This window comes from Salvelinus fontinalis, chromosome 18 (assembly GCF_029448725.1).
Source record: "Salvelinus fontinalis isolate EN_2023a chromosome 18, ASM2944872v1, whole genome shotgun sequence".
NCBI lineage: Eukaryota > Metazoa > Chordata > Actinopteri > Salmoniformes > Salmonidae > Salvelinus > Salvelinus fontinalis.
This window is the reverse complement of record NC_074682.1, coordinates 32,030,137-32,057,703: the sequence shown is the minus strand read 5'-3', so window position 1 is coordinate 32,057,703 and position 27,567 is coordinate 32,030,137. Positions and strand designations below refer to the sequence as shown.

General features: G+C 41.9%; 2 protein-coding genes across 4 annotated transcripts in view; both read right to left on the bottom strand.

The window, feature by feature from the left end:
• The window catches only part of LOC129815303 (sodium- and chloride-dependent GABA transporter 2-like), a 45,589-nt gene extending 35,073 nt beyond the window's left edge, over positions 1–10,516 (bottom strand). The window contains exons 1-5 of one of the 3 annotated variants that reach the window (XR_008753407.1): positions 10,234–10,516; positions 10,010–10,113; positions 9,234–9,430; positions 4,794–4,928; positions 2,433–2,573 (exon numbers count right to left, since the gene is read on the bottom strand). Coding sequence is in view for 2 of the 3 variants with exons in the window: in XM_055868983.1 (XP_055724958.1) it covers positions 2,433–2,573; positions 4,794–4,928; positions 9,234–9,430; positions 10,010–10,119 (583 nt within the window). In the remaining variant the exon portion in view is untranslated. Of the gene's footprint in view, positions 1–2,432; positions 2,574–4,793; positions 4,929–9,233; positions 9,431–10,009; positions 10,120–10,233 lie in introns of those variants that run through there. The other 2 variants (XM_055868985.1, XM_055868983.1) reach the window with 2 other exon arrangements.
• A 5,910-nt stretch (positions 10,517–16,426) lies between these two features.
• LOC129815304 (fibroblast growth factor receptor substrate 2-like) overlaps positions 16,427–27,567 on the bottom strand; it is a 53,131-nt gene continuing 41,990 nt past the window's right edge. Inside the window, exons 5-6 of the mRNA XM_055868986.1 lie at positions 25,278–25,402; positions 16,427–25,091 (exon numbers count right to left, since the gene is read on the bottom strand). Coding sequence (XP_055724961.1) covers positions 23,709–25,091; positions 25,278–25,402 — 1,508 coding nt within the window. The 3' untranslated portion in view covers positions 16,427–23,708. The remainder of the gene's footprint in view (positions 25,092–25,277; positions 25,403–27,567) is intronic.

The following is a 27,567-nucleotide window of genomic DNA, read 5'->3' as shown; positions in this document are numbered from 1 at the left end:
CTGTTCACGCCAGGGGAATGGAGCAGGAGTTAATGACTTTGGTGAAACTCCACATGACATGATTATTGCATTTCCATGTTGGTTTTCGTGTGTGGTGTACTTGCATTCAGTAGCATCTATGAATCACATGATTATGCATAGTATTGACGTAAAACAGAAGAACTAAGGATACCGATGTGAGATTCTCTCTGGTGTTTACAGAACAACTGGTGCTGTGAGATTAGGACATCAGGACCTGCTTAGACAAAGCAATTGTAACAGTAGAACAAAGGATCGCAATACATAAGAAAATGAATGGCTGCAGTATTGCTGTTATAACGAGAACATGATGTGTGGAATGCTAAACATACATTTAGGAAAGTGTGTATTCCTATTTTAAATGTATGTAGTTCTATCCTTGTGCTGTACTTGTCTATTAGAGGGAAACTTCAGGATTTTGGCAATGAGGCAATACTTCCCCAGAGTATATCAAGTCTCTGCATCCAGTATGAAGTAAGTTAGAGTTAGTTTCGCGAGCCAATGCTAACTAGCGTTAGCACAATGACTGGAAGTCTATGGGTATCTGCTAGCCTTATTAACTGTTATTATCTGTGTTATTAACTGCTATTACATATGTTATTAACGCTAAAGTAAGACTAGCTGTCGTCATTGGATCCTAATGGCTAAAAATCAAATTCAAGGTTACCAACCAGCCACTGACAAAACATACGCCTGCAATTCTTACATCGTAGCGCAGTAGGAGAGAGTGGTTTAATCCCTATTGCATATTCAGAGATCGATTTATAGCCATTCATCTAAAATAATTCATAGGTTTTAAACAAAAAACACTTCTTGTTTGTCATAGATGGACAAGATAAATATGAGATGAAAGGCTAGTTCCCAACGAGTTCAGGAAGCCAAGCTAGAGCTGTCTGACATTCACAGTGGTGGGGGCAGATGTTTTGATCAAGCGAGACCTTTAGAAAATATGCACATTTTCTTTAACACTAAACATACAACTATGCATTTTACATTTATAAGTGTCACTCACCCATGAGGGAAAGTCGTGACATAAGGACGGTGAAATCTTAGTTAGTGGTTTTATAATTTTTTAAATACTATATTTAGAAAGCATAATTGTCATTTCAAGCCTTATTCATAGTTCTGTTGAATAGGAAAAAGTCATAGAAAATATTTCATGTTTTCATATTAACATCATATTTATCCTGCTCCTCAAACGTGACTACACCTCGTCAATTTATAACTATTTTTACCAGAAAGGTGATATTTTAACCTTTCTTGTAGTGTGCAGCATTACTTGTTTATGGTCCTCATGATAAATAATTACTTTCGGGGATTACGTGGATTAGATTACATGTAGTTACATTTAAGAGGTTTTAAGGTCAATCCCTGCTACAACTAGGTTCTGAAGTTTTACCTGGTTACCATCAAGGAAAAACTCTGGGCCCAAGGGGAATAAAACTTTGCCCCCACTTCTGGGACCTGTGGCGCCACCTCTGCTCAAAAATATAAATACCAAATTATTTACCCTCCAGAATATGTCTCCACACCAAGTTGAGTTGATAACCCATAGCATTCAAAGTTAAGAGTCAAAAGTTTAATATGGCAGCGGCACCCATATCAGTGGCCATCTTAGTTCATACCAGTATGTCAGATTAACTCAATCGCCAATTTCTCAGCCTCTCAGTATCAGAGAAACGCAAAACTTTGAATGAATAACAGACAAAGGTTTATGACAAGTTTTTGTGAATGAAATTGATCCGAATAACTTAAAACATGAAAAGCATACATCACATTTGACTATAAAGGTGTGAAAAGGTTAATAAAATAAAAATGTGTTACTGCTTGACAGTGTCTCTTCGCAATCATTACCAATTTGGAGTTGGCACTTTTAAGTATATAAATATGTTGCCACTTTTAAGGCTCGGACACACCAATAGCTTTTGCCAACCGATAGTACTTAGCACCTCTGAACAGAGTGCCGGATGTAATTTGCAAAGTGATTGCAAACCGATTCCTCATGTAGAATCGTACAAAAATGTTGTCAGACAGACATCCATCAGCAGGTGGTCCCTAAAACAAACCACGCCGAACAAGCAGCAGACAAACAGAAGATCGACAATCGGCGTGGTGTGTGTGGTCCTTTAGGGTTAACTGTTATTTCCTATGGAATTAACTTATTTGCTGTGTATTAATGTTATTAACTATTAATACATGTTTTATTAACTGTTACATCTAATTACTTGTGTTATCACCTGTTATCACCTGTCATTATTTGTGTAATTGACCTATTGTACATGTCAATATGTATATAATTGTAACTGCTATTGCCCATGTTACAAACTGTTATTACCTGTGTTATTGACTGTTATTACCATGTTGCTGTTATTACCTGTGTTATTGACTGTTATTACCCATGTTACTGTTATTACCTGTATTCCAGGCGTTTCTGCAGCTGGCCCATGGCAACTCGGCACTGAAGGAGGAGAACAAGTAGAAGAAGGCCCAGGCCTGGATGATGATGTATGACACTGCAGCATACGCAATGACCACCTGGGTGGCATAACCAATCCCTGGGGATAAACAAAACAAATGTAAATCTAAGTGCACTAAAATATACATGTAAATTTACACAGTTTCCTGTTTGCAGGTTTTGTGTTTTCCACCCTGATGAGGTTGGCTTTAAGGGAATTTTGTTACGGCAGTGTATATCCCCCCTCAAGCCGATACCACGACGGCCCTCAAGGAACTGGGAACAATATATCCTGAAGTTGCATTTATTGTAGCTGGGGATTTTAACAAAGCAAATTTGAGGAAAAGGCTGCCTAAATTCAATCAACATATCGACTGTAGTACTCGCGCTGCTAAATCACTAGACCACTGTTACACCAACTTCCCGGGATGCATACAAGGCCCTCTACCACCGTCCATTCGGCAAATCTGACCCCGACTCCATTTTGCTCCTCCTTTCCTATAGGCAGAAACTCAAACAGGAAGTACACGTGCTAAGGACTATTCAACGCTGGTCTGACCAACCGGAATCCACACTTCAAGATTGTTTTGATCACGAGGACTGGGATATGTTCTGGGTAGCTTCTGAGAATAATATTGACAAATATATTGAAACGGTGACTTAGTTTATCAGGAAGTGTATAGAAGACATTGTACCCACTGTGACTATTAAAACCTACCCTAACCAGAAACCGTGGATAGATGGCAGCATTCGCGCAAAACTGAAAGTGCGAACCACCACATTTAACCATGGCAAGGTGACTGGGAATATGGCAGAATAGAAACAGAGTAGTTATTCCCTCCGCAAGGCATTCAAACAGGCAAAATGTCAGTATAGAGACAAAGTGGAGTCTCAAGTCAACGGCTCAGACACAAGACGTATGTGGCAGGGTTTACAGACAATCACAGACTACAAAAGGAAAACCAGCCACGTCACGGACACTGACGTCTTGCTTCCGGACAAGCTAAACACCTTCTTTGCCCGCTTTGAGGATAACACAGAGCCACTGACGCGGCCCGCTACCAAGGACTGCGGGCTCTCCTTCTCCGTGGCCGACGTGCGGCCCAGATGGCATCCCTAGCCGCGTCCTCAAAGCATGCGCAAACCAGCTGGCTGGTGTGTTTATAGACATATTCAATCTCTCCCTATCCCAGTCTGCTGTCCCCACATGTTTCAAGATGGCCACCATTGTTCCTGTACCCAAGAAAGCAAAGGTACTAAATGACTACCGACCCGTAGCATTCACTTCTGTCATCATGAAGTGCTTTGAGAGACTAGTCAAGGATCATATCACCTCTACCTTACCTGTCACCCTAGACCAACTTCAATTTGCGTACCGCCCCAATAGGTCCACAGACGATGCAATCGCCATCACACTGCAAGCTGCTCTATCCCATCTGGACAAGAGGAATACCTATGTAAGAATGCTGTTCATTGACTATAGCTCAGCATTCAACACCATAGTACCCTCTAAGCTCATCATTAAGCTCGAGGCTCTGGGTTTGAACCCTGCCCTTTGCAATTGGGTCCTGGACTTGCTGACAGGCCACCCCCAGGTGCTGAAGGTAGGGAACAACACCTCCACTTCGCAGATCCTCAACACTGGGGCCCCACAAGGGTGCGTGCTCAGCCCCCTCCTGTACTCCCTGTTCACCCATGACTGCGTGGCCAAGCACGCCTCCAACTCAATCATCAAGTTTGCAGACGACACAACAGTAGTAGGGTTGACTACCAACAACAACGAGACTAGCAACAACAACGGAATTGGGGGCTCTGTGGTGCAAGGAAAATAAACTCTCACTATATTATTTTATAATAATACAATTGCAGAGAATCAGATTTTGTTTAACAAGTAATACAATTTATATTTTTTATTTTTTTTAAATATAGGTTTCAGAATTATTGGAGGTGGCAATAATTTTGGAGGTGACTGTATATATTGTGTGGAATATTTCCCCTTGGCGTCACCTGCTATTTACAAAACAAAATCCATCACCACAGTACAGTACATACTGTACTATGAGGGTCCCTAAAATGAAATGTTCTTGCAGCTATAAATATCCTATCATTATTTATCTCTCTCTCTCTCTCTCACACACACACACACACACACACACACACACACACACACACACACACACACACACACACACACACACACACACACACACACACACACACACACACACACACACACACACACACACACACACACACACACACACACACACACACACACACATTGGGATTCTATATGAAATTCTATTCTTGCAGTAGTAACCTTCAAAGAGAGGACAGAAGTGTCTCCAACAGGTGATGCAGCCCTGCGAGGTGTACTGTCCCATGGCTGTCTCCAGGAGGAACATGGGGATCCCACAGGAGAGCAGGAACAGAACATAGGGAATCAGGAATGCACCTATGAGGACGGTTACAAAGTGTTGTTATGCCTAACTTGATTCACATGCCAACCTCATACAATGTTAATCATATGGTCTAGACCAGCAGTTCCCAAACTGTGGGGCCTAGTTTTTTTTTTTTTTAAGGAACTCAGTCTGGCTTTCAACTTACTCCTGAAAGATGTAATAGTAGAATGCACTTGGCGCAATTTAAAAATTAAGTAGTGCATCACTAGTTTTCCTATTTATAACTTTTTAGAAATCTAGATTAACTAACCCATGTCAGCTAAGGTCTTTTAGCTAGGTTTTTTAGCCCATTGATTTTCTTGTAATGTTTGAGTCACTCAAATATCAAATGAACACACATAAGACAATCTAAAATGTGAACAATTGAAGGAAATTTGCTATAATAAACTCTGACCCCCTCTGGTGGCATTTCTTAAATGACACATAATATTGAATACTACCCTCATTAAGTACATTTCGGTTTCCAAACTATAAGTCCTACAAACACACGCTTACTACAGTTAAAAAGGTAAGAACTGTGGGATTCAGATGAAGGTGTCAGAAATAATGTGACCTCTACAGAGATCAAGAGTTTTATCGGGGGGGGGTTCCCGAAAAAAGATTTGAACGATTCGTTTTGAGGTAAAATATGTCACCAATTACAGTTCCAAAGGGAATGTGTTTTTTTGTTGTTGTTGAAAAATACAATTTCAAATCTTTTACCTAATGGTGGCGCTGTAAACATGGACAAATTCCCGTTGGAACACAGACATTTTAAAACCAATCCAATCCAATTTTATTGGTCACATACATGTGTTTAGCAGATGTTATTGCGGGTGTAGCGAAATGCTTGTGCTCTAGCTCCGACAGTGCAGTAATATCTAACAAGTAATATCTAACAATTTCACAACATATATCTAATACACACAATAAGTAAAGCAATAGAATTAAGAATATATAAATATATGGACGAGCAATGTCAGAGCGGCATAGACTAAGATACAGTAGAATAGTATAGAATAAAGTATATACATATGAAATGAGTAATGCAAGATATGTAAACATTATTAAAGTGTCATTATTAAATTGACTAGTGTTCCATTTACTAAAGTGGCCAGTGATTTCAAGTCTGTGTATATAGGCAGCAGCCTCTCTGTGCTAGTGATGGCTGTTAAAAAGTCTGATGGCCTTGAGATAGAAGCTGTTTTTCAGTCTCTCAGTCCCAGCTTTGACGCACCTGTACTGACCTCGCCTTCTGGATGATAACTCAGTGAACAGGCAGTGGCTCGGGTGGTTGTTGTCCTTAATTAACTTTTTGTCCTTCCTGTGACATCGGGTGCTGTAGGTGTCCTGGGCAGTCCTGGGCAGGTAGTTTGCGCCCGTTGATGCGTTGGGCAGACGGTATCACCCTCTGGAGAGCCCTGCGGTTGCGGGCGGTGCAGTTGCCGTATCAGGTGGTAATACAGCCTGACAGGATGCTCTCAATTGTGCATCTGTAAAAGTTTGTGAGGGTTTTAGGTTTTAGGTTGAAGAGGTGCTGTTGCGTAGAGATTGAATATGTCCATAAACACACCAGCCAGCTGGTTTGCGCATGCTCTGAGGACGCGGCTTCGGATGCCATCTGGGCCGCAGCCTTGCGAGGGTTAACACATTTAAATGTCTTACTCACGTTGGCCACGGAGAAGGAGAACACACAGTCCTTGTTAGCAGGCTGCGTCAGTGGCTCTGTGTTATCCTCAAAGCGGGCAAAGAAGGTGTTTAGCTTGTCTGGAAGCAAGACGTCGGTGTCCGCGACGTGACTGGTTTTCCTTTTGTAGTCTGTGATTGTCTGTAGACCCTGTCACATACGTCTCGTGTCTGAGCCGTTGACTTGAGACTCCAATTTGTCTCTATACTGACGTTTTGCATGTTTGATTGCCTTGCGGAGGGAATAACTACTCTGTTTCTATTCTGCCATATTCCCAGTCACCTTGCCATGGTTAAATGCGGTGGTTCGCACTTGGATCCTGGAAGTTGGAGTAACATTGGCCGAGTGATTTAGTAGCGTGAGTACTACAACCAATATGTTGATAGAATTTAGGCAGCCTTTTACTCAAATTTGCTTTGATAAAATCCCCAGCTACAATAAATGCAACTTCAGGATATATTGTTTCCAGTTTGCATAAAGTCCAGTGAAGTTCCTTGAGGGTCGTCGTGGTATCAGCTTGAGGGGGGATATACACAGCCATGACTATAACCGAAGAAAATTATCTTGGGAGATAATACGGTCGGCATTTGATTGTGAGATATTCTAGGTGAACAAAAGGACTTGAGTTCCTGTATGTTATCACAATTACACCATGAGTTGTTAATCACGAAACACCCCTGCCCTTGTTCTTCCCGGAGAGATGTTTATTCCTGTCTGCGCGATGAACTGAGAATCCATATGGCTAGACCGATTCAGACAGTATATCCCGAGAGAGCCATGTTTCCGTGAAACAGAGTACAGTATGTTACAATCCCTGATGTCTCTCTGGAAAGAAACCCTTGCCCTGAGCTCGTCAATTTTATTATCCATGAACATGTTATTTATGAACATTAGCAAGTAATATACTCGGGAGCGGTGGGTGGTGTGCGCGCCTCCTAAATCGGACTAGAAGACCGCTCAGATTACCGGAGTAGTTTTGTGTCGGCTCTGGTATCAGTTCAATTGCCCTGGGTGGTACGAACAAAGGATCCGCTTTGAGAAAGTCGTATTCCTGGTAGCAATGCTGGTAGTGCTGGTGAAATACCGCCGCTCTGATATCCAATAGGATATTTTAAACATGCAGGGCTTGTGCAATTGTGCCATACCTTCCTTTTTTGTCTACATATGAGGAGAAAGCTGAAGTCTCTACCTACCCACTGATGTAAATATATGCTGGGTCAGACGGGAATAATCTGGTGGGAAGTGAGGTGGCAACCAGAGGGTTGCTGGTATCAATTCCTTGATGCCATTGTCTGCTGTTGTGCCCTTGAGCGATGCACCCCCCACAATTTTCAGATGGGTTGTGTTAAAAGCGGAAGTAAGGTTGGACCTTGTGCGCAATAAAGTGATCTTAATACTTGTTTCCTCTTTTACTGTTCACACCCCACACCTATTTAATGCATTCAATGTAGGTATCGGTATCAAACATTTCCTATCAAGCCATACCAGAGGAGATCAAATGTTGATTCAATTTCACAAGCTATACAAATTTTACAAGCTCAGGTAACAGTTTACCACAAGGTACCCTTAATCCTTAACCTACAATTTCCTTGCCCCCATGGAAATCGAATTAACATAATACAAAAATCCCTATCAAAATCCGTCTGTTCAAGCTAGAGATATCTGTTTTTTTGCATGAGATGCGTCTCAATCCATCACATCCGCAGATATCATCTTTCCAGTGAAAAAGTGGCAGAGCTAAAGCAGTGTTTGATAGATCATGAGACATCCCGAAAATTGGTATTTTCACAAAAACGTTTAAAGATGACACTCTCGTGAACTTGATGGTTTTCTCCATTTTGCTCTCTCTCCACAAGCCACAAGATTTATCTGAAGGTCCCTGATAGCAGTTTAAAAAATGTGTGAAAATATATATGGAGATATTGTAGTTTAGTGCCTAAAATAAGGAGATAAATACATGTAAAAAAAACAATTCTAATAGTTTCCTGGTCTTTCTTATATCTCTCAGATATAAGACAGACACTTCAGAACAAACTTCCTTTAGATTTTTGGGGGGGCTATGTGTTGTTCCATGTAGTGAATCCGTTATTCAATGTGTTTCTATTGGCTAATAGCAGTAATGGCAAACTCAATGTTTCCTCCAATAATTTGTGTATATATTTTTTATACTTTAAAATTTTAAAATTCCAAATCAAATAGCTAAATGATCTTTGGTATGACCGTCTTAAAACAATTCCATATGTTAGATTAGAACCCCCTCCCCCGGCTTAGACAGGGCTTAGACTCTATAGGGTTAAAGGGTTTCCAAGACATTTAATCATTAGTTAATTAATATGGAGTTTATAAACAGTTATAACTCCCTTAAAAGGTGCCTTAATGTAAAGTGTCACCCACTTTACACCCACTACGATCATAATGAAACCTGTGGGGCAAGACAGTACAGTACCTTACATCCATATCAAGTCAAATATTATATTAAAATAACATAAATAATAAGAATAGCAAGGTTATTCTTTCCCATGGTGTTGACATGGCAATCAAGTTCACTTAGTCCATGACCCTAGTGTAAATGCAGTAGCAGTGTACAGACAAAGTGTGCAGTTGTCTTCGAGTGTGCGATAGCGTCCCTTACCTCCTCCATTTTTGTAACACAGATATGGGAACCTCCACAAGTTCCCCAGCCCCACCAAGGTGCCTGCCACTGCCAAGAGGAACTCTAGCTTGTTGGCCCACTGGCCACGGTCTAGCAGCAACTGGCTCTTCTTCTGGCCCTTCACCAGACTGATGTCCTGAGCAGGCAGGTTATGACTGTGATCCTTCGGGAAATTTCTAGTCATTGTCACCAGCACACAGCAGTCTTTGGGTTAATAAAATTATACTGAAACCTTGTTTATTTAGGTGTTTGTTAAAAATCATAAAGACAAGCACCAAATTTGATAAATGTTCTCATTGCTGAATTTCCAATGAAATAGCCTATCAGTCACTCACTCTGTACGTTCTGAACCTAGTGAACCACAACACCCCACCTCTTTAAAGTGATTTGGTGCCAATAGGCGTTCCGTCATCTGCAAGGAGTTGGGCATAGATAATGCTGTATCTTCAGGTTGCGCACAGAGATACCTTTGTCCCGTAGTATTTTCACAAGTGTCTGAGGAAGTTCTAATTTTGCATCCATTGTTCTCCCAGTGTGTAACAGCCTAAAACTACTCAGCTGATCCTTACTTGGCACCAGTAGTAAGCTTCATTAATTTGCCCATGTAGGATTACCAACAGTGGACATTTTTCTCAGTTTCAGCCACTCGCTTACAAGTTAAAATGTATCGCTATATAGCACAATTACCTGACAATACTAAACCATTTGGATACCGTAGAGTGAAATATGCAGAACAAACATAATAGAGCACTTACCCCTCCATTACCATTGTCTCCTCCCCCATCCTCGCAGTGGTCTGAGTCTGTACTGTAACGGCAGACTGATCAGTATTCCCCTCAGACAGCATGCTCCTAAACTGCTGCATACCCAGAACAAAGCAGAGATGTCATGAGTAGCCTAGACCAACAATCACAACAAACTAGTCAAACAATTCATTCTTAGTAACTACCCTTCACAACTTTCATCATAATCTTCATACATTGCCCAGAGAATAGGGTGATGGAGGAGGCTGAAAAAAGAATAGCACAAATAAACTGATAGCCAGTCAGGCCTGTTGTATGAGCTTGTTATTGTGGTAAGAGCTGCTACAGAGGAAAACAACACAGAATAACTTCCTGGGAGTACTTTTCCACTGGGACCGAGCTGCTGGGGTCATTGAGATTGGCAAAGTTGCTAACAACTAAACCAGATAAGCTGAGCTGTCTCTGGTATGTCAGAGCTGGTCATTAGGCTTTGGTCATTTGGTAATCGGAAAATGCTGATCATGGACCACTTATTATGTTGTTATTTAAACATATTTAGTCAACAATCCCTTCTCTCCCTATTATATCTTTGTAAAACAAGAAACTTCTCTGTGTTTTATTAAGATGTACAGTATACAATAAAAAAATAACACATTTTAATTGAATACATTACTGCAGTATTTGTTCGTGTCAAGGTACAATTTGTTCAAGTTGTGGTTCTAAGTTGGCAAAATTCTTTTGAAATGCCATTCATTCACAGAAAATGAAGGTGCAGGTGTAAACTTTTGACTATGTTACTGAGTTGGCCTGGTTAAGTATCCACCATAGTTGCTGGAACCGGTCTGAACAGAACAATGTGAAAAGAAAATATATGAGCCAGCATAGTACAGTTTGGGTTGGCCCAATAGTGTGAATCAGACATACATGTACTGTATGTTTACCAGCTTGTTTCATTAACATTTAACCCACTGGTTTGGAAACAAACTGGATGGACTTCTCAGATGCTACCTAACCCTGGGATTAACACTGCAGAGAACTATTAAAGCTAAACATTACATATCATACATAATGTAGATCAAAGGTGCACTCTAAAAACAAAAAAGGTTCCTGGAGAATCCTTTCGGGGTTCTTCAAATTGAAACTGTGGGGGAACCCCAATAAGTTCTTAGAATAACCCTTTTTAGGAACTCATTTTAATGGTTCCTTTTGGGGTTCATTTTTGAACTACCCCCTCCCCTAATATTTGTATTATTAATAATATGCATAAAAATAACAACAATAACATAATATTATAGTTGTCAGTGTTGATTATGATTTCAGTGGCAAATCAGCATAAAAATATCTAAATATGAGGTAAACTCCCAGCAGAGCCCCAAGTATAATGGGTATATCCTCTGGCGTGTTGATGTTAATGTGTTGATGTTCTCCGTATCATAACCAGAATGATTTTGCAGTGCATGGTAATCGAACACGTTTCCTCTTATCTTCATCAGAGGTGTAGGAAGAGTGAAGTCTGTGAATCCCAACAAAAGTATTATACAGATGATTAACAAAACATGCACACAACAGTATTCATACAGTTGAAGTCGGAAGTTTACATATAGTTAGGTTGGAGTCACTAAAACTAGTTTCTCAACCACTCCACAAATGTCTTGTTAACAAACTATAGTTTTGGCAAGTCGGTTAGGACATCTAATTTGTGCATGACACAAGTAATTTTTCCAACAATTGTTTACTGTCACGTTTGTCGTTTGGATGAAGAGAGGAGGACCAAGGCGCAGCGTGATAAGAATACATTATTCTATTTATTTAACGAAACGAAGAACACTTAAACAAACTATGCAAAACAACAAATGAATGTGAAGCTATATATTAAACAAATGCATACACAGGCAACTTACATATAGACAATAACCCACGAAATACCCAATGGAATATGGCTGCCTAAATATGGTTCCCAATCAGAGACAACGATAAACAGCTGCCTCTAATTGAGAACCAATCTAGGCAACCATAGACATACAAACACCTAGAATAGTAAACACCCCATAAACATACAAAAAACCCTAGACAAGACAAAACACATACATCCCCCATGTCACACCCTGACCTAACCAAAATAATAAAGAAATCAAAGATAACTAAGATCAAATCAAATCAAGTTTATTTTATATAGCTCTTCGTACATCAGCTAATATCTCGAAGTGCTGTACAGAAACCCAGCCTAAAACCCCAAACAGCAAGCAATGCAGGTGTAGAAGCACGGTGGCTAGGAAAAACTCCCTAGAAAGGCCAAAACCTAGGAAGAAACCTAGAGAGGAACCAGGCTATGAGGGGTGGCCAGTCCTCTTCTGGCTGTGCCGGGTGGAGATTATAACAGAACATGGCCAAGATGTTCAAAATGTTCATAAGTGACAAGCATGGTCAAATAATAATCAGGAATAAATGTCAGTTGGCTTTTCATAGCCGATCATTAAAAGTTGAAAACAGCAGGTCTGGGACAGGTAGGGGTTCCATAACCGCAGGCAGAACAGTTGAAACTGGAATAGCAGCAAGGCCAGGTGGACTGTGGACAGCAAGGAGTCATCATGCCCGGTAGTCCTGACGTATGGTCCTAGGGCTCAGGTTCTCCGAGAGAGAGAAAGAGAGAAGGAGAGAATTAGAGAGCATACTTAAATTCACACAGGACACTGGATAAGACAGGAGAAGTACTCCAGATATAACCAACTGACCCTAGCCCCCCGACACATAAACTACTGCAGCATAAATACTGGAGGCTGAGACAGGAGGGGTCAGGAGACACTGTGGCCCCATCCGATGATACCCCCGGACAGGGCCAAACAGGAAGGATATAACCCCACCCACTTTGCCAAAGCACAGCCCCCGCACCACTAGAGGGATATCTTCAACCACCAACTTACAATCCTGAGACAAGGCCGAGTATAGCCCACAAAGATCTCCACCACAGCACAAACCAAGGGGGGGGGCGCCAACCCAGACAGGAAGATCACGTCAGTAACTCAACCCACTCAAGTGACGCACCCCTCCTAGGGACGGCATGAAAGAGCACCAGTAAGCCAGTGACTCAGCCCCTGTAATAGGGTTAGAGGCAGAGAATCCCAGTGGAGAGAGGGGAACCGGCCAGTCAGAGACAGCAAGGGCGGTTCGTTGCTCCAGAGCCTTTCCGTTCACCTTCACACTCCTGAGCCAGACTACACTCAATCATATGACCTACTGAAGAGATAAGTCTTCAGTAAAGACTTAAAGGTTGAGACCGGGTCTGCGTCTCTCACATGGGTAGGCAGACCATTCCATAAAAATGGAGCTCTATAGGAGAAAGCCCTGCCTCCAGCTGTTTGCTTAGAAATTCTAGGAACAATTAGGAGGCCTGCGTCTTGTGACCGTAGCGTACGTGTAGGTATTTACGGCAGGACCAACTCGGAAAGATAGGTAGGAACAAGCCCATGTAACGTTTTATAGGTTAACAGTAAAACCTTGAGGGCGTGACATTTACAGACAGATTATTTCACTTATAATTCACTGTATCACAATTCCAGTGGGTCAGAAGTTTACATACTCTAAGTTGACTGTGCTTTTAAACAGCTTGGAAAATTCCAGAAAATTATGTCGTGGCTTTAGAAGGTTCTGATAGGCTAATTTACATCATTTGAGTCAATTGGAGGTGTACCTGTGGATGTATTTCAAGGCCTACCTTCAAACTCAGTGCCTCTTTGCTTGACATCATTGGAAAATCAAAAGAAATCAGCCAAGACCTCAGAAAAAAAATTGTAGACCTCCACAAGTCTTGTTCATCCTTGGGAGCAATTTCCAAATGCCTGAAGGTACCACATTCATCTGTACAAACAATAGTACACAAGTTTGAACACCATGGGACCACGCAGCCGTCATACTGCTCAGGAAGGAGAAGTAGTCTGTCTCCTAGAGATGAGAGTAATTTGGTGCGAAAAGTGCAAATCAATCCCAGAACAACAGCAAAGGACCTTGTGAAGATGCTGGAGGAAACAGGTACAAAAGTATATATATCCACAGTAAAACGAGTCCTATATCAACATAACCTGAAAGGCCGCTCAGCAAGGAAGAAGCCACTGCTCCAAAACCGCCATAAAAAAGCCAGACTACGGTTTGCAACTGCACATGGGGAAAGAAATTGTACTTTTTGGAGAAATGTCCTCTCGTCTTATGAAACAAAAATAGAACTGTTTGGCCATAATGACCATCATTATGTTTGGAGGGAAAAGGGGATGCTTGCAAGCCGAAGAACACCATCCCAACCGTGAAGCACGGGGGTGGCAGCATCATGTTGTGCGGGTGCTTTGCTGCAGGAGGGACTGGTGCACTTAACAAAATAGATGGCATCATGAGGTTGGAAAATGATGTGGATATATTGAAGCAACATCTCAAGACATCAGTCAGGAAGTTAAAGCTTGGTCGCAAATGGGTCTTCCAAATGGGCAATGACCCCAAGCATACTTCCAAAGTTGTGGCAAAATGGCTTAAGGACAACAAAGTCAAGCTATTAGAGTGGCCATCACAAAGCCCTGACCTCAATCCTATAGAAAATGTGTGGGCAGAATTGAAAAAGTGTGTGCGAGCAAGGAGGCCTACAAACCTGACTCAGTTACACCAGCTCTGTCAGGAGGAATGGGCCAAAATTCACCCAACTTATCGTGGGAAGCTTGTGGAAGGCTACCCGAAATGTTTGACCCAAGTTAAACAATTTAAAGGCAATGCTACCAAATACTAATTGAGTTTATGTAAACTTCTGACCCACTGGGAATGTGATGAAAGAAATAAAAGCTGAAATATATAATTCTTTCTACTATTATTCTGACATTTCATATTCTTAAAATAAAGTGGTGATCCTAATTTACCTATAACAGGGATTTCTTTACTAGGATTAAATGTCAGGAATTGTGAAAAACTGAGTTTAAATGTATTTTGCTAAGTTTTATGTAAACTTCCGACTTCAACTGTACCTTGGTTTTTGTGGTAAATGTGAGTGAAAAAAAACTGTTTTCACACCCATACCTTGTCCATAATGTAGAGGCCTATGGTATATTTATTGAAGAGGTAAGGGAGGTTGGCAAATGAGATCTGCATAACATACCAATACTAATTGACATACCTTTGTATACCTCCTCATCTTTACACCTACAGACCTACACACAAAAGTGAGCAGATCAGTCACCTGCACCCAATACAGCTAGACTTCAAAATATTCTTATAGCCTACATATTCTTAGCTCTTTGTTGATTGATATCCATTGAATTGTGGTGTCCATGTTCTGTTTTAGAATGATTTGCACAAATATGAAAAGATATGGTATCATCATAAAACAATATCCATTTATATAATACAAGGTACAAACCTTACCTTAAATTGAGGAGATCTTAACATTTCCCAATTAACTGCCTGCACCTGCTGTCCTTTCAAATGAAAATCCAAATGTTTCAGTTAGGCAGTTAGGTTCCTGCAAGAACCCCCAACCTCGATGAACCCCACCTCCTATGGGGTTCTTGGAAGAAACTTTTGGGGGAAATTTTTAGTGCCAAGAACCATAAGGTTCTTTGAAGAACTTTGAGGCTCTTAGAAGAACACTTGTGGAACCCCTAATTTTTAGAGTGTACAAGCAGGTGGCATCCAAGCCTTACACATAACAGTGGACACTATATCACCGCACTCCCTCTCTTGCTCTTGGTCCTCATCTTTGTAAGTCACATTGATTTAGCGCCTGTGTGTTTTATCAGTTTCTTTCTGAAAATATTTAGCGAACTCCGTGACAGTAGCTAAAGCAAGGGGCTATTAGCAACACACAAGTAGACTGCAAATTGGGCGGCAGGTAGCCTAATGGTTAGAGCATTGGACTAGTAACCGAAAGGTTGCAAGATTGAATCCCCAAGCCGACAAGGTAAAAATCTGTCGTTCTGCCCCTGAACAAAGCAGTTAACCCACTGTTCCTAGGTCGTCATTGGAAATAAGAATTTGTCCTTAACTGACTTTCCTAGTTAAATAAAGGTAAAATAAAAAATGCTGGGGCAGGCATGCCCTGAGCTCCTGAAGTGAGCGCCATTGGAGCGGGCAAGAAGGCTGACAATCTAGCCTTTGGGAATCTTGCTCCATGTCAAATTGGGCACACTCCGCTCATATACTCTGATCAGGGACTGGTAAGCTACTTCTACAATCTTTCCTCCTTGGGGGGCTGCTTCAAAATAGCACTGTAGAAGTGACCAAATTAGTGTCACCTCAGGAACACTGGCCTATAGGATGTCAATGCTCAATAACATTCACAATGTTAGCTTCTGTTACACAGGATGGGTTCTTCTGTTACCACTACAAACATGCATTATGGATTCTAAGATCAGTTGGAACCTTTCCTCTAGCATCTTATATTGCTTACACCAAACGGAGTAAAAACAATAAAAGCTCTTCTTTATTTGTGAGATTCCTCTTTATGACACAATGGATCATTAGCCATGAAACAAGACAGACGTATCAACACAACAAGACAACTATATAAAGCATATTTACAGCTGGATCAAAATCTCTAGTACTTACAAGACCATGCTCTCTGTACAAAAAATTATAAAAACGTGTTACACAGGCAGACGCCAAGTGCATGCTCAAAGTAAGGTAGTAAACAATATTTCACCTGCCAAAAGCAGTCTAAAAATGTATGTAATGTTGAATTTCAGGTTTTTTGTAAAACAAGATTATTATGAAGTAATATTCCATTGAAATGTACATACTCCAATCTTACTGTGGGCAATTTTAACAGGTACAGGCAGCTATTGATCATTTCCTCCAATGGAATGATTCAGTGTAAAAAAAAATCTCCTTTGGATTAAAATATTATTTTGATGACTATGTTCTTTACAGTTTAATTTTAATTTTGACATTACATTTAGTCACATACATATTTTTCGTACAAGTCACACTCTTCAATGGTTTATATACCATAACTCTCACCAAATGGCATGTATTCACCATTATGGCATTCATCAAAATAGTTTCATTTACGAAATGGCATGCCTGTTTAGTTTTGTATTGGGACAGGAACAGGAGGGGTACAGATAACATCCTGTAATATATGGGTCATCTTCTCTCAGAGTGATGGTATATGACATTTTTTATTCCCCAAATATAATGAGATGTTATGAGTTTCATCTTTCCACATTTCAACAGATGTAGCAAAAATAGCTTAGTTACAGTAGCTCCAATGAAGACAAGAGAAGACCTTCACTGCATCATACCCATATATATTATGTACATACCGAGAGACACATACTTACAAGAAATGCAAATATATACGAAGAAGAAACTCGCATAGCAAATTTTTAAATTGAGAAAACTTTTGAACACTCACTTTTCTGTTTTCAGCAAGGATAGAAACATTAAGCATAGTTGCCCTTCAGCTATACAGAGTCTCTCTTTGCTTATTACATTCATACCGCAGGTAAAACCAAGACCAGAGGGTGTCTTGGTGTGAGTTCCTGGTGAGTCTCAGCAAGTTGTGTCCCTGACCTTTGGTCAAAGTCATCGTACTCAAGGACATTTGGCACTCAGTCAATATTAGTGTACATCACAGTCCATTAGTTTGGCCCACCCCAAATTTCTATCAACCAATCAGCACAAATTCCATCACATACATATTATTATCACCATTAACATACAGGTTCAACAGGTTTCCATTGATCTGGTCTTATTGGACTAGAAGAGTGTTAGCTTAGCATGTGACTGGATGAAAATAACTCCTGTCAATATCATTGTCACCCAACAGTGGATATCACACATGCATTCAATGGTAAATAAATAAACAAACAAAAAAACATTAAGAAAATACAGTACCAAGTCACTATAACATTTCGTAGATTTTGAGCTACTTTGTTAGTACCTTGGTAACATTATGGCACTAAGTGCATTCTGGACCTAGAGCGGCATTTCGAGGGGCTGTGGAAGGAAAATTACTTAGTTTCAAATAATCCCCATCATTGTGGCAAGAAACACCACTTGATGGCGATCTGCCTGTCAGGCAGTTGTAATGAAATTACAGAAAAGAGGGAAAAAAGCTAAATTATGGTAAAACTTTATTTTAAGATACACATATTAGCCACTAAGTTGTAGTTTATATGTGTGTATATCAGAGGAGGCTGGTGGAAGGAGCTATAGAAGGAGGGGCTCATTGCAATGGCTGAAATGGAATCAATGGAACGGAGTCAGTCATGTGGTTTCCATGTTTGATACGCTCCATTAATTCCATTCCAGTCATTACAATGAGCCGTAATCTTTTAGCTCCTCCCAACAGCCTCCTCTGGTGGATATGCTGTACATAGCTCATAAAGGCCTTTATTATGTCTTATTAGCCATATATTGGGCCTTAATTAAGTGTTTTCTTATTCAAACATAAGTCATGTGTTACTGGCCAGTAGTGCTGAGCGATTAGTGCTTTTTGAGGTCGGTTTGGTTTCGGTTTGAGAAAATAATCACGTTTTTTTATTTTTTTTAAACATTAATGTGGGTTGAATGCTGTAAAAACACAGAAAACAACAATTGATGGTAGTGACTGCCTATTACTATCACTTATTAAGCTGTGATCTGTCATTGTCATTGAAAACAATTCTAAGAAGCAGTAAATCGGTTTTATGTTAACTATTTTTATTCAAATCATTCTTAAGTTTAGTTTTGCGTCTTTTACTTTCAGTTTTGTACTCCAGCTTCAAACAGCTGAAAATACAATATTTTTGGTTATGGGAAATATATTTCACAGCGATTTATACATAAACTGAAATTAGGCAAACTATTAGAATTTTAGCAACCAGGAAATGCCAGTGCGATTTCTGCATAGTGCAACTTTAAATAACATATTTTGGTAGAGTATATTCCATATTTGTTTTTAGTACGATGACTTTATTATTTCATTATTAAAACCCAAATGATGGTAGTGACTGCCCATTACTATTTACCACTTTTTAATGCACCATCCGTAATCATTAATCAAATATTTCAGTAGTGTATATTTAAGCAATAAGGCCTGAGTGGGTGTGGTATATGGCCAACATACCACGGCTAAGGGCTGTTCTTACGTGCGACGCAACGTGGAGTGCCTGGACATTAGCCGTGGTATACTGGCCATATATCACAAACCCCCAAGGTGCCTTATTGCTATTATAAACTGTTACCAACGGAATTAGAGCAGTAAAAATAAGTGTTTTGTCATAACCGTGGTATACCACGGCTGTCAACCAATCAGCATTCAGGGCTCAAACCACCCAGTTTATAATTTTTTAGGATTTATCATTTAATCCCAAATCGTTATCACATTAGCAGCCAGCCAGCCAGCCATCTATCCATCTATCTCTGTGCTCCCCAAAGATTCATCCTATTTAGGCTAGCAGCCTAACTAGCTGGCTGCTGTCTGACTAAATCACTGTTTCAGTTGTTCTTCAAAGTAGATAAGGCACACTTTTAAGACTGATGCATAACAACTATCAATCGATTAGATTGATTTTCGGTCGGGTAGATACCTAAACAACGATTCCCTCGTTCGTGACGCGTTCTATGAATTTCTGTCTTTCCTTCCTTCTCATTCTGCCGGTCCCACAGGCTTGAACCAATGTGAGCAGGCCGTTGGAGGCGCAATGGATTCTGGGCATTGTAGTTATTTACCCCCTCCCTGCAACGTCCCACAACTCATACTTGATCTCTGAAGAGAAACCCCACGTTGAGCCAGAGGTCAATACGTAATGAAGTCTCCGCACTAACAATGGGAGTCGTTGTCCAAAAGCCCGTAAGGCAGGCGACAAGCTTAAGTTCTAAATAAGGCCATATATAGAAAGGAATTGGGCTTATGTTGGACATATTTTGGCGACAGTGAAACCTCTCGCTTTGGCATCTTTCTCTGGTAAGAGCAAGAAATATTTACGAAATGGAATTAAAATAATTGAGTCTATGTCGTTAATTAAAAACTGAACATAAACCCGAAATGTCGGCTAATCGCTTAGCACTACTGGCCAATCCTTAATCTTTTCTCTCATTTTGAAGGTACATCAATGTGACAACATTGATATAACAAGATACAGTATGACTTTAGCATAGGGTACTCTTCCACATCTTAAGGTACTATTCCTGTGTACCAAATTGATAACAATGACTGACTAATGAATGGGCCTAGATCAACAGTCAAATACAGTACACAGATATCTTGGCCATACGCCTCCTGATACCTAACCTGGCCCTTTAAAAGGCTTCAACATTCAAGAGCCACCCACACACATCTATCAGAACGCTTGGCAACAGTCCCTTATGGCACAGTTAAGTCATGTGTAAATTAAGCGCACATCTGCTGTATATAAGACAATCAAGAAAACAGAAACATGCATTTTTCCACATTCTAATGTAAGCATGTATACAATAAAGTTGTATTATTATCAACAGGGGGCCTGACAGACAAAGGTCTTAGTTACAATGTCGATTCACATAAAAATAGGGATCAAATACAACAGACCTGCAGATCCATCAACAACACACCTCAAACCTCACACACATTGGACTGAATAAACCTCATCTCAATCAATACAACTCTATTAAACCATTATTGCGAAATGTAAACACCCTTTAAAATGTATCATGAAAAGATGTGTACAAATGGATATATCCCTGTCTGAAAAATGTCCACAGAGAGTAGACCTACATATCTCTTTCCATCAGATGAAATACAGTTATGTGGATTACAGTTGCTAGGCCTGTGCTGCACCTTCAGCCACTTTACTTCAGATTAGATAGCCAGATCGTAATGAAAACAAGGTTTGGTAGGATGATTATCACACCAATGAGGAGAAAGAAGAAATAGAAATGAGAAATTACAACTTCCTTGAATTAAAAACAAATTTCTTTCCATACCGGTAGCCCATATGCACTGATCTTGAATGACCTCTTCTTACGGTCTGAACTTCTGTGACAAATAGCTTACATACTGTCTCAATATGTTTATAGCAGCATAAAACCAGTGGAGTTGTGATGACTGGATAGATCCAACCAATCCTTTGTCTCACTCCAATATGGCTGTCGATGTATAACCTAGCCTATGAGGTGAAATGTGTCTTTCTTGCCCAGTTAAGAATCAGCTAGACAGATTCATGAGGAGGAGTACACAGGGTTAACAATTTAAATCCTGTGGCCATATGTATCAAGAGTCACAGAGTAGGAATGCTGCGTTTTAGATCACAATTAATACGATTACATTGACAGGGGAGACCTGATCCTAGATCAGCACTCCTACTCTTGATACATACACTCAGAGGCCAGTTTATTAGGTACACCACCCCGTTCACGGAACTGGTTCGCTCCTACAGACAGTGAGTCACGTGGCTGTGGCTTGCTATATAACGCAGGCAGACAGGCATCCAGTTACTGTTCGATTGAATGTTAGAATTGGGCAAAACGAGTGACCTAAGCAACTTTCAGCGTGATATGATGGAAACGGACGGTCATCCTGGGCTTTTCATGCACGACAGTGTCTAAAGTTTACCGAGAATGGTGCGAAAAACTAAAAACATCTATAGTCAGTGGCAGTCCTGTGGGTGAAAACAGCTCGTTGATGAGAGGTTAAAGGAGAATGGCAAGAATGGTGCAAGCTAACAGGCGGGGCCACAAACAGGCAAATAACAGGGCAGTACAACATTGGTGTTCAGAACGGCATCTCGGAACGCACAATTCATCGGCCCTTGTCACGAATGAGCCATTGCAGCAGACGACCACACCGGGTTCCACCCCTATCAGCTAAAAACAAGGAGAAAAAACAAGAAGAATCGTCCCCAGTTATAAATTAATAAATAAATGTACGCCTGATCCCACAAATCCCGGTTCCTTTTGCGTCATGCAAAATCCCTTGATACCAATTGAGCAACGTTTCCATTCCCAGACGAATTCAGGCTGTTCTGGAGGCAAAGGGGGGTCAGGCCCGGTACTAGATAGGTGTACCTAATAAACTGGCCCTTGAACTCCAACTTTTGTTTTGTTTTTGACATGTAGGCTAACTCCTTCTTGCCTCTTAGCCCTCAAGTTTTCTTCTACAAATCCTAATGGAACATTGATTTGATTCATAATGTTCATACAGGTAACTAAAGATTTGGCACTTTAATATATTAATACAGTCTTCTTCAGAATGTAATGTTATTAATTACAGGCATAACAATGGTATTACAATGGTGTCCCAGACAGTGTGCTGATGACTGGTGATACTTTGGTCTCCAAATCACCAACTGACTGGATTATGAAAAACTGGTCGTCACATTTTTTTGCAAAACAATCACAATATAGACATTTCGATGAATGAATAAATAAAATAATATCCTCAGTCAAATGTTCACTGATAGACTTTCCATAAACAGCTAACATTACACATAGTGATATATTCCCCTCAGACCCTCAGTTATCAATCTGATACTTACTAAAATAGTAAACAAGAAGACCTACTTTTTATGTGAGGTTATTTGTATTATCTTCAAGCCATTATCAAATTCTGCTCCGAAAAATTCCAGTTGCTATTGGTCTCTATAATGTTGCAAAAACAACAACATCCATACATAGTTTGGGCCTGTGTGATGACATCACCATCTCTAAGGAGTTTGTCAGAGCACAACCTTACTGTTACTCCAGAGCAGAGGGATTCTGAACTTTGGGGACATCAGTGGCCAGTGTCTGGCCCCGAAGGTAAAAAGTGCAAAGGTAAGCATAGTTTAGGAATTAGATATGGATTCCTTATTCAAGTGGAATGATATGTGGTCAGAGGTCAATTCAATCATCTGTGTGTAGGGGGGCAGTAGAGGATGCTGAATGTCTATCAACACACTATCATTATATGAAGGAAAACTATTATTTCCATTTTAAATACAATTTCAACGTGAAAGATTTATATTTAATCTTGAGGAGAGAGAAAATTGATACATAAAAAAAGAAATCTGCTGTGAGGTCTTTTTTAGACTCAAAATATAATACTCGATAGGATGTACGATTTTACAATTCCAAAGGATTATGTGCAAACTGTACTGATCTGTACTAATTCCTGATGGCAGATAGTTATAAATATATATCATCATCTGTCCTTTCTATCAGTCACAGGGCCAAAAGAAGTGCTTGTGAGGTGAAGAATGCACATTATTAGAATACAATTGAGGGAATAATAAACTATTTTTCATATCAGGAAATGTTCTGTCAATTTAACAATGTGGACTAGTAAACCTGTACTCGATAGTAGTTCATGTTCGTAAACAGGGATGTAAAATAAATAAAACAACAACACTGAATGATAATGGAATGAGGACCATAAACAATGGCAGCTAAAGGCTTTAACCATAAACCCAGCCAACCACGACCAAGGTTTCTGCTGCTAACTCAGACAGCATCTCACCACAGTCAGAAAGTGACCCATAATAATATTGCAACTTCAAACCAATCTTGCTCCATCAAGTGGAATATGTACGGATAGGTTTCAATTAGTTTTCTAATTAGGTACCTGTATATGATCCAACTGGTCAGGTCAGGACAGAACAGGACAGAAAATGACAGGTGGATGGCTGGATGAGAGTGAGGGGTCCCGTGTGCTGCTGAGTTACTTATACCAGTCTATCCAACCAAGCCTGTTTCTCTCTTCTCCCTCCCTTCATTTTTCTCTGTCTCCTCCTCCTCACTGCGTCTACAGAGGCAGGTCTGTGCTGTTGTGGCGAGTCTTTCTCGACGTCCCATCGTCCCGGGGGAGGGCTTTCTGCAAGTTGGACATGGCTGCTGTCTTCTTCAGGTCGATCACAGCGTAGAACTCACTGCGCCGTGGGGCCTGCTGGGGGCCACATTTAAGGGGTGGCAGGCGCTGGTGCTGTGGCTGTAGTGGCTGGTGCTGAGACTGGGCTCCTCCTCCACCCCCACCGAGGGCCTGGCATGGCGGCTCTGCATCGAGGTCCACCTGGATATAGTTGAGTTGCCTCGATGGGGTCATATGACCGTGTTCACAGCCCTCTCCCCGACCAAACCCTCCTCCCGGCCGCCTACGGAAATCAAAGCTGAATATTCGTCCGCCACGGTCCGACTGGGGGTGGCAGGCCTGGAGGTGAGTGGGGCAGGCATGTCGCAGCCGGCTGGGCTGGACCTGCTCTGTGTTGACATAGTTCTGCAGGGCGTCACGGTGGATTCCCCCCCTCCCCAGCCCGTCCTGGTGGTAACCGTTGGGCGTCCCAGGACCCTCTGAAAACTCGTACTCGTCAAAGTCCTCTTCCTCTTCCTCGTACTCCTCCTCATCCTGTTCCTCGTCATCTTCGTCCTGCTCCTCGTCTCTATGCAGGGCGCGGTACTCCCACACCGGCGGCAGCGACGGCAGGTTCTCGTAGTTGAGCAGAGCTGTCCGCCGGTGACCTCCGCCCATCCCTACGCCCCGCTCACAGGGGTACCCCTGAGGGGGCAGAGAGGATGGGCCGTGGGGGTGCGGTTGGAGAGGGTGTGGGTGTGATTGTGCGTGACTGTCTCCGGTGGTGCTGCTGCTGCTGCTGGAGCCCACAGACTGGGACACGCTGCTGGGGCTGAGTCTCATCCGGCGCCCCCCTCTCAGGCCGTTGATGTTCTCATAGGTGAGCTGGCTGCCCTGGCAGCCCTCCTGGTGCTCGTGGCCAGGGTGCCGGTGCATCACATGGTGATAGTGAGGGTGGTGGTAGGAGTGGGAGTTGCACAAGTGCAGAGGAGGCTCGTCCCCCTCTGCCTCTGAGCCTGTGGTGCCCTCTACAGGCAGCATGAGATGGGGATTGTGGCCCCCATGCCTCTCCCTCTCTAGCAGGTGGCGCTGTGCAGGGGTGGGTCCCAGCATGAATTTGACCTCCTGAGAGGAGGGCTGGAGGAATACCTGGGGTTCCTTGCGTTGTTCCTCCAGTGGGCAGCAGTGCATGCTGGCCTTCCCACCTCCTTGGCCCCCAACAGGCATGGCTCCTCGGGTTGACTCGTTGAAGGAGGTGGGCCGCACCTCAGGTAGAGAGTGTACACAGTGTCGACTGGAGAGTTCCCCATCCACAGTAACAGTATTCATATAGGTGTGAGCCTGCAGAGATGGGAAGAGAGAAAGAGAGCAAGAAAGAGAAAGATAAAGAGCGGGAGCAAGATTAGCAAGGACTCAGAGAGGATATTACACACATTGCGAGGTGAGGAGTAACCAGCGGTTATTGTGCAGCTCGGTTCGTCACTACAATGTGAAAACTACAATGGAGCGGTGAGGGGTCAATCTTACCTGGTCATCCAGGCCCATGAGGCTGTGGCCATGTGGGTCGTCAGTTAGAGAGGGCTGGGAGGATTCAGCTCTCATGGGATACCCCGGATATCCATTGGGAAAACTCTGGACAGGGAATGATGGAGCTGGAGACAATACAAACTGTGTTGAATGGGAGTCTGGGTAAATGAGGTTAGATGTTTTAATGTCTGCAAATCTAATGGTGTGTGTGTGTGGTGTATTGCATAGACTGCTTAGTAATGAAACCTTTGCTGCATCTAGCGACTGGAATGAGCTGCAAAAAACACTCAAACTCCACAGTTTTGGGGCCTCCGGAGTGGCCGAAGGCACTAAATCGCAGTGCTATAGGCGTCACTACAGATCCGGGTTTGATCCGGGCTGTGTCGCAGCTGGCCACAACCGGGAGACCCATGAGCGGCGCACAATTGGCCAAGCGTCTTCCGGGTTAGGGGAGGGCTTGGCCGGCTGGGATATCCTTGTCCCATCGCACTCTGGCGACTCCTTGTGGGGGCCGGGGGCATGCACGCCAACTTCGCCAGCTGTACGGTGTTTCCGCCGACACATTGGTGCGGCTGGCTTCTGGGTTAAGCGAGCAGTGTTTCAAGGAGTGCGGTTTGGCGAGGGCGTGTTTCGGAGGACGCATGGCTCTCGACCTTCGCCTCTCCCAAGTCCGTACGGGAGTTGTAGCGATGGGACAAGACTGTAACTACCAATTGGATATCACAAAACATTAAAGGGGTAAAAAGAACCCCCCAGAAAAAAAAGAAATACTGGACAGTTTTATCTCCATCTCTTCATTCGAAGACTCAATCATGGACACACTTACTGACAGGTGTGGCTGATTCGCGTGATGTAGTGCTGTCTCTACCTTCTTGCCTTTATGCTGTTGTCTAAGCCCAATAACGTTTGCACCATGTTTTGTGCTGCTACCATGTGCTGCTGCCATGTTGTGTTGCTGCCATGCTATGTTGTTGTCTTAGGTCTCTCTTCATGTAGTGTTGTGGTGTCTCTTGTGATGATGTGTGTTATGTCCTATATATCTTTTTTTAAATCCCAGCCCCGTCCCTGCAGGAGGCCTTTTGGTAGGCCGTCATCAGAAATAAGAATTAATTTTTAACTGACTTGCTTAGTTAAATAAAGGTTAAACAATTTAAAAAATTCTACCCACAATATTAGAAGCTGTTACCAAGCGAAGCTTGATTTTGGAAGATGCTAACCCACTTAGCTAACTAGCTACTAAATTAGCAAACCAAATGCACAACTGCAAAGCAAAGCATTTAGGACATTTTAGTCAGTTCACTTAATAGTTATTATAAACACTTAGTTGTGAATTCCATACTACAACTACACTGAGAATACCAAAAGGTTAGGAACACCTTGAATGGCACAAAATACACAATCCATGTCTCAGGGCTTAAGAAATATTTTTTTACCTATCTCCTCACCTTCATCTACACTAATTGAAGTCGATTTAACAAGTGACATCAATAAGGGATCATAGCTTTCACATGGATTCACCTGGTATGTGGAAAGAGCAGGTGTGCTTAATATATTGTACACTCAGTGTAGATCACCTGACGTGTGCTGCACAACAGCATGTGACTCACAAGGCTCCGGTCTCTCATAATTTTGTGCTTGTAAACAAACACCACGTGACTGGGGACTATTGTTAGCTTCATAAGAAAAAATTATGTGACGTGAAATGAAGAACACGATCTTCTTCATCTCCTAACATATTGCACAAGTTAATTGCAGGTATTTACCTAAAAAGTAGCTTCAAATATTATAATTTATTAAAAAACTTAAAATAAATAGTTTCAATGGTATTGATGCTATTGAAAAACCATCCTGTGGCTATTTCCAAATATCCCGGCATACGGTACAAGGTATACCGCCCAGGCCTACTCCCTACCCTTTCATTTCCTTTCCACTACCCTCCCTCCCTCCCTACCCTCCCACCTGCCTCCCTCCTTACCCTTCCACCTCCCTTCTTCCCTACTCTTCCACCTCCCTCTCTGCCTCCAACAGGTTGGAGCGTTGAAACTGGGTTTGATGAAAGGGTTTACAGTAAGACGTGGTAGGCCTGTAGGCCCGATTGCCGACGGCGATGAGACAACCTACAGGGAGGAGGTCAGAGACTTGACAGTGTGGTGCCATGACAAAAACCTCTCCCTCAACGTCAGGGGAAAACACATCCTCATCCACATCGACGGGGCTGTAGTGGAGCAGATCGAGAGCTTCAAGTTCCTTGGCGTCCGCATCAATAAGGACGTAACATGATTCACACACA